This window comes from Parasteatoda tepidariorum, chromosome 2 (assembly GCF_043381705.1).
Source record: "Parasteatoda tepidariorum isolate YZ-2023 chromosome 2, CAS_Ptep_4.0, whole genome shotgun sequence".
Classification (NCBI taxonomy): Eukaryota; Metazoa; Arthropoda; class Arachnida; order Araneae; family Theridiidae; genus Parasteatoda; species Parasteatoda tepidariorum.
In genome coordinates, this window is record NC_092205.1 from 14,852,635 (window position 1) to 14,860,893 (window position 8,259).

Genomic DNA, 8,259 nt, shown 5'->3' on the forward strand with positions numbered 1-8,259 from the left:
GTGTGGATACAATGTTGTTTCAACACACAGGAAGAGCAATGGGAGAAAATGGTTTATGTTCATGTAATCAGCTTACATGAACCGTTTTTATCCTTTGCTGTTCATGTCATGTCAGTAGAATTTCAAGTTTTGTGCATTAACAGGGGCAAGTATTCGATGGAAATCGTAAAAATAAAAATACTCAAGTATGTCACAAGCATAAATTTACTCCCTCTTAAAAATTTCAAAATTTATAATTTTTGATGTTAAAAAAGTAAAATTCGAAAATTAGGTTGGACAAGAACCGTTTTTTTTCCTCACAATTCCGCCCCAATCAATACTTCCTCACCAGGAATACCTGTTCTCTTCTTCACTATGCCCTTCTTTGTTCTTCTTTGTCAGCACATGGACAGGAATCATTTTTCTCCTGCACATCATCACTATACAATAGCTGTCACGAAGAACTGATTTTTCACATTATATTCAGAGCCCGCTCTAAGGATTTCAAATTATTATATGCCAGTAAATTAGCCAAATATTAAAAGTATTCGCCAATTTTTGAAAGTCTTCGCCAAATGCAAATCTTTAAAAAAAATTTCTGATAAATTGTTTTCGAGTAAAAATCCATTTTACGTTAGTTTGCTTCAGGCTTATATTATTTAGACCTAATTCTAATTGGTTAAGTGGCGAATCTCTACTTCGATTGCTGTAATTATCTACAGAACGTTACTGTAATCGAATAAAAAATTGTTTAGAAAAATTCATTTTGACGTAATTTTAATTTCTTTCCAGTGGAAAAAATCATTCGCCAATACTTTTACCAAAACACAATTGAAACAAGCCAAAACATAGTTTTATTCGCCAAATTTTCGATTTTATCGCACTCAACAAGATGGCTTAGCGCAAGCACTGGTTATTGATTATTCAAAACTTAGTAACCCTCAAAATGTAACAAATATCAATTCAATCGTTGTTTTTGTGAAGAATGCACAGTGGGCCAGCATCCAAGGTTTCGTGGCTAAAATTAGTATTTCGGTAAAATTTGGGGGTTTTTATGTGCGGGTAAATTGAAGTCATAGTTGAAATTTTGAAATACATTAAAAATACACAAAAAAAACAAAATGGCGGCTGAAATATGGCGAGCAAAAATAAAAAAAAATATAGAACATTTAAATAATTAAATATAGCAATGAAAATATAATAATTTTCGTAATTTTATATTAAAAATTAACAGCAAATTATATTTCCGAAGTAATATTACAAAATAACGCGAATTAATTACAAAATAACTCGAAAACATGAAAAAAAACATAATTTTTGTTTTTCGGTATATTTAGTCCTCCTTTGCAATACGGGCAAAATGGGGCAGGTTTTTTCGAAAGAAGAAACATCAAAGAAGACAACAAAAAAAAGTTTTGCTAATTACCTCGTGGAGCTTTTTGGAATTAAGTTTCGAAAGTCATTCAAACATTGTAAAATATCAAATGATAAGATATAAACTATAAATTTGTCAAGAGTATTAACTAATCCAACAAATTGAAAAATTATGCTAGAATTTCAGACTAATTACTCTGATAAAAATGTAACAGTAAGGTGAAATTCCTATAGATATTTCTGAAATAAAAATTTAAAAGTTACATTAAAAAAATTTTTTTTAAACTTATTTTTCACTACATTGTACTCCTGTAGGTCCAAAAAGTAAATAGAATGATTGGAATGATTATGAATACTTAATTTGGGCTATATTAAAACTGCCCACACATATTTTAGTTGAAAATTTAATTTTTGACTTTTGGCCAAAGATCATGGTCTTCTGACCCACAGTGAAATGGAGATTACCCTTTATCTTCACATATGAATACCATTTTCTTTTGCAGATAGTGACACAAACGCTCTAAGATCGGCTGGATTGCGAGCAGATGTGAGAAGAAGAGCGAAGAGCCTGGGAGCCTTGAGAGACACAACGAGACGGACAAGTTATGGCTCCACTGGGCCACCCGGTGGAGCCCAAGTATCAGTGATTCACAATCGCAGGACCGACGCAGGGCTTTTGCCCCTCATTCCCTACATAAGTCATATTATGAACAATCGAAAATCTCCCAATGATGACGAATCAACGCCACTGTACAGCTCCTATCCTTCGGTAAAGTGTGATATCGTTGAATATTTATGAGGATTTTTTTTTTTTTTTACTGATTCAACATTCCTTTTCACTCATTTCATTCCTGTTTCTGGAAGTGAAATTTACAAATCTTCCTCGTGGAATGCAAAAGGGTAGAGGTACGTGCCCTTTGCCAATTGGCATTGGCAATTCCCTTTGTGTATTTAGCTCTTGGAGAATGTTCAAATTTTTAAAAAAAAATATTTAAAATTATGGAAGAGCTGAAAGAAATTAAAAAGGAGCTGTAAAGTGATACAAGAGCTGGAAAAAAATGAAGAAAGTGCGAAGTACAACAGGAAGTAGACCGCTTCGAAGCAGAAAAGATGTCTTTAAAATTCTGTCTCTTAGCCTAAAATAATTCCATGACTTGAGATGATTGGACAGTAAATCATTTGACACACATTTATTTGGCGGGAGAAAAGAAATCTTTGACAAGAAATATTTCGCCAAAAAAAAACTGTATTAGGCAATCAAACGCAAGGTTATAGCTGTGATGATGGAGATACACCACCAAAAGTTGTTTTAAATTTGTATAAAAGCATTTAAGTTATTTTATAAATTTTAGGTTCATTGGTAGTATTTATAAGATTAGATTTTTTTATGATTTTTCAGTCAGTTTTAAAAATGGTAGCTTCCCCAAGTTGTCTGTATGTTTTATCACTTATTTATTCATTCCTTCATAAGCATGCTAAACTTTTGTTTAATACACATTACTACATCAAGTTATTTTAAAAATAAAAAATTATTATTTCTTTCTTTAAAAGCTTATTAAACATTGAAAATGAATTACATTAGATTATTAGTAACTGAAATCCACCTTTTTTTTATGAACGAGAAGAAAAAAAATTCCATTAAAGTTTGAAATTATTGAGATCTTTCTATTATAATATATCTTGCCTATATTTTCTACGAATTTACAAAAGAGATAGGTTGAAAGTTTAGTTTCAATCAGTAATTAATAATTATAAGTTGCATTAAATCAAATCAAACGTATGAATGAAAGCGTATTGGTAATAAACAAGAACGCTTATGCATATGAATTGGAAAACTGAAAGTATAAAATTTTTTATTTCAAATATTTTACTCACAAATTCAGAAATATATTTAATTAAAAATATGCATTTTTCATCGTATATCTTTAATTGTTTCGTAAGGAAACAGATTCAAAATATGAAATAGAAAAACTATGTTTGGTTTCTAAAAAATAAATAGTCCTTACTTCATTTACCAATGAATGTAATAAAATAATTACATCTACACANATGCCCTAGGACATCCAATATATACACTACACTGTAATGTGCTGCCACCTACACTCTGCGATTGGCTATTTCACTTTGACGTCGAAAGTTGTTGGTGGTCACATTAATGTGACTGGACTGTGTATATAATTACAATCAAAACGTTATTACATTAGCGGATAATGCAGAAGCTAATTATGTACTAATAACTTTTTTAATATATTTCTAACTATAAACCACCAATTTTTAAGGCATATTTAGAAATTAAAATAATGAAAATTAAACTTTCTCTTCTTTTAATGGGTTTTTTTCCGATGATAAAAATAGAATTAGAGTGTCACATGATCATATCAAATGAAGCTTATTCTTATTATGCGTAAATGATGTGCCAAAAAGTAATAATTACGATATTTAAATTTATCTTATTTTGTACATAATTCGTTAAACAAAAGCGTTTAACGAATAATAATTTACGAATAATTTACGAACGAAAGATAAAGTTCTCTGCAAACTTTTATAATGAGCCCATGCATAAAATTCGATATTTTTATAAATATAAATAATTCTACACGCTTTGTGCACGGTTGGATGTTTGCTCAAATTATAACATAACTAAAATAATCATAATAATCTAAATTATTTTAGTTAATATTCCTTAATGAAGAAACAAAGAAAGAGGTTAATTTTCACTTTCAATTTTTTTTCTTAGATGTTATTTTTTAATCTGTCTTATTTTTTTTTGGGGGGGGGGATTGTAAATTGTTTAATAAAATCAGAACTTAAATCACAAAGCAAAAGTGTATTTAACAATTTAATTTTCCGTTACAAATTAATAATTCACTATATTTGATATATTTAAACATTTTGCATTACTTTTATCCCATTTTTTGTTAGAGACAATTAATAAATTTCATAAAAGAAATTGTAATAATAGTAAAAATTGTATTTACTTTTATGTTGTTATGTTTATTGTAATTGTACTTAAATATTCAAATCACTATTTATAATTCTTTATTGTGTCAGATGAATATTGTATATCTAAAAACCTGCAAATTTTGCATACTTACTGTTAAGTACTGATTTTTTTATTTTATTAATTTATTTACTTATTCATAAATTTAAAAAATTGTATTTAATTTTCAAAAAGCTTTTTTTTTAAAAAAAGAATTGATACTAATGCATGAGATACATGAAGTGTTAACTTTTAAAATAAGACTATTGGATCTTTAGATTATATATAATTTTTAAGTGATAACGTGACTAACATTTTTTTATTGTAAGATTGCTTTCTGGAAAGATGGAAACTCATGAAAGCAAAGAGATATCTAATGAGTGTAAACAAAAATACATTTATTTCTATATAACTTCTGTCTACCTTTGGTTCAACAAAATGATAACCAAACCTTTTTATTCCATTCAAGGATTTCACCAAGCTGCCTGTAATATAGTCTGTTTCACTTTCGACAAAATATAATAAATTTTGTTTTGATTTCTAAAGAATCGAGTTTATTCCTTTACTATTGCACAAAAACAACAATACTGGAAGGTATTTAAGGAAGCATTTATGCAATTAAGTAACTATTGTGTTATTTATAAAAAAATAATAATTCATTGACAGTTGTAATAAAAATAACATTGTAATAACAATAATGAATTTGATTATGGATATATGTACAAAGCTTGGTAATCGTCACATTTTATAATCCTGCTTGGAAAAGTACATGCATTGCTCATCAAAAGTTAAAATGTAAACAAAAACTCAACATCGACTTTAGCTAAATAATCAGTGGTATAATATCTTCAATTATAAAAGCAATATGATTGCGTAATAAAGTAAGGAAGTGATTTTAATAGCTGCTTTTTAACTCTTCTCCGTTTCTTTTGACAATCAAACTGGTTTTTAAGTTTAAAGTCACGTGTTCCTCAAAATTGCTGCGTTACATTTTTGTTGTTTTCTAATTCCTAATTTCGAATATTAATTGTAACCCCTAATAAGTATGCTGTTTTCACTTCCTTTTTGACAAGATTTCTAAATAGGTTATTTAAAGCTTTTTAACGAACACTGTATATTGCACAAAAAATGAACCGAAGCCTCCGTAACAGCTTTTAATCTCATGATAGGATTTTCTCGCACTTAAGACTCAATCTTAATTGTTCGAGAATTTTATCTTAAATTTGCTAATTGGCTATTGCAGACTGTATTTTAAGTTACGAAATCGAACACGAAAACGTTCTTCCTTTGAATAATATATATAAAAAAATTTTTAATTAAATATTAATAAATTATTCATAAATTATATAATTATAAAAAAAATTATTTTTTGCATTAAATTATCTCTGAGTAAAGTAATTTTGCAATTGTGTGAAAGTTTTTTTTCTAAATCCCCTTAAAAAGTTTTCGAGATATAGTAAAATACAAAAAATTAAAATTAACATTGAGGGGTTCAAACTTTTGCCCAATCTCCTAATAAAAGAATCAGGACCAAATTTCCAAGATCGTGACTATCCCTTTTATTGTGAAAATTTTGGAATTATAATTCGTCGGGAATTATTCATTTGGAATTATAATACGTTTATTCAGAGGAAGTGCGTTTTTGTGTTTCATGTCATTTCAAAACTTATCGACTTCAATAACTAATTAGCATATTTCAGATCAACTCCTCAAACCATCATGATTGCATTCTGGTATGTGAAAATCTGAATAATCACACCGAATCTGAATTCAGAAAACAGAGCACGCAGATTCAGATTGAAAAATATGTCGTATCCAGCTCTATATCTGCTTTGCATACATTTATTTTCCTCCCTCTAAATATTTCTTTAAAAATATTTCTTTAAAAATATATCCTTAAAAGAAACTTGATTTTATTTGTGCCAAAAGCGATTTCATTACATCTTATTGAATAGTACAATAGTACATAAAAATTCATTTTAAGTTTTAAACGCGTTTATCTGAACAAACGAATAAAATCGAAACGAGTCGTAAAACAAACTTTCCGAATCTGAAGTATACATTTTGATCCCATAGAAAGATAGGGGTAAACAAGAGATGCTTTCTTACCCATCTAGTTCATATCGTACAAGGCAAAGTTTTTTTTTTCTTTTTCCTTTTTTTTCTTTTTTTTTTTTTTGAAGGCAGGCCTTAAATAAAGGAAAGAAAATTCAGCAATCGATTATCTTTTTTTTTTTTGATCATGAAACGTTTAATTAAAACAAAAACTAAAGTTACTTGAAAAAAAAACAATTTTTGGAAACACCAATGACAGAATAAATTTTAAAATGGTTAAAATATTCTAACTTTAAAATAGACTAGCACACATTATTTAAAATATTTTTTTAATGAGTGTATTCTTCAAAATTCTTTGTGCGGTTTAATGGTCTGGAACAGATGGTAAAAAAAAATGTACGAAGTATATATGAAGTTATTATATCAGTGGTAATTTTTTGTTTGTAAAAAGTAATATTCCGATTTTTAATAAAATAAAAAAAAGACTAATTGTATTCGAGAAAATTTAGTGAACATTTAAAAAAAAAATATGAGCAAAAGCATTCATGAACAAAAGAAAAGTTTTAAAAATTTCAGTATCACCTAACTCAATACAAAGAACAAAAATCTGTGTCAGGACTTTAGAAAATTAAATTTAGGAAAGCTGACAAAAACGAGATAAAAAAGACTACAACGCCAGCCAAAGCAAAACGTGAAATGAAAATTTATTTTTTGGAACAGAATGGCTTTTGGTTTCGATGGACGGAATTTGTTTTCGATGTATGAAAATACGGTTTAAGAAATGAATATGTTTTTTCTATTTTCCATATGCAATAAATCACATTTTTAATTGGATTATTGGTTTGATTGATGAGCTAGAATGCTCGCTCACATTTTTCTCGTTTTTGATGTGGGCCTAGCATGTTATCTTGTTTTCTTCGTTAATTATCTTGTTTTTGTCAGTCTTACTTAATTTTGCTCTAAAAAGTCCTGACAATCTGTTTTGTTTTCCCTATTTGATGGGGAATTTTTAAACTCGTTGTTTTTTTCAATAATATAGTGCGTCAAAACTTTCGAGATTTTTGTGTGAAAATTAAAAACAGAATTTTTCTTTTATTGCAATGAATATTATCTGCGATCGATGAAGAATTTTATGTCAATTTTTTTCCCAAAAAAAGTGCTTAAAAAGATTCTGAAATTGAATCGCTCATCACTCTCTAACTCAAATGTTCTACATTTTTCTTATTAGTTCCCTTCAATCAGCGACCGGAAATATTTCATTTCTTTACAACGTTGTGAATCAATACAATTCCATGATGTTTAATTTAGAAGCGCTACTAAGAATAAATACTGAAATTTCACAAAATTAATTTTTTTTGCAAAAATGTTTCTGGGAAATTCTCCAGGCAAACATTTCTACAATCTGAAGAATTTATTGTTACTAACAACAATCTCAATTCAACATCTATGCATTATTACAATTGATTAAGAAATAAAGCATAAAATAAAAGATGTGGGTGAGGCCTCAGGCGAGGCTAGCAATCAAACCAAGAACGTATGTTTGACAAATAAACTCCATAACACCCATATCGTATCACTCAGAGTAGGGTGTTTAAAAATCCAATAAAAATTGAAGAAACGGTATTGAAGTCATAGGAGATGAAAAGCAAGCCGTCAATGGCCATCTGTTGAATTCAAAAAAATGTTTCCTGTTTAGTGTAATTTACTGTAAAAGTGGAACTTCTCTGTAAACACTAAATATTTACTTAACCAGTGGGACGCAACATAAAGTCCCAGGATGTTGGTAAACAAGTGAGAAAGAAGTTTTCAGAGGTTCCTCCAAAACTTATTTTGTTTCGTATCAATATGTTACTTAGAAATAGATGATGAAT

The 8,259-nt window shown here is 28.4% G+C and overlaps 1 protein-coding gene across 2 annotated transcripts in view; it reads left to right on the forward strand.

Moving 5' to 3' along the window:
* The window catches only part of LOC107448832 (gamma-aminobutyric acid type B receptor subunit 2), a 274,252-nt gene extending 271,349 nt beyond the window's left edge, over positions 1 to 2,903 (forward strand). For both annotated transcript variants that reach the window (XM_043051303.2, XM_016064184.3), the window contains exon 20: positions 1,857 to 2,903. In XM_043051303.2, coding sequence (XP_042907237.2) covers positions 1,857 to 2,152 — 296 coding nt within the window. In that variant the 3' untranslated portion in view covers positions 2,153 to 2,903. The remainder of the gene's footprint in view (positions 1 to 1,856) is intronic.
* The last annotated feature ends 5,356 nt before the right edge of the window (positions 2,904 to 8,259 follow it).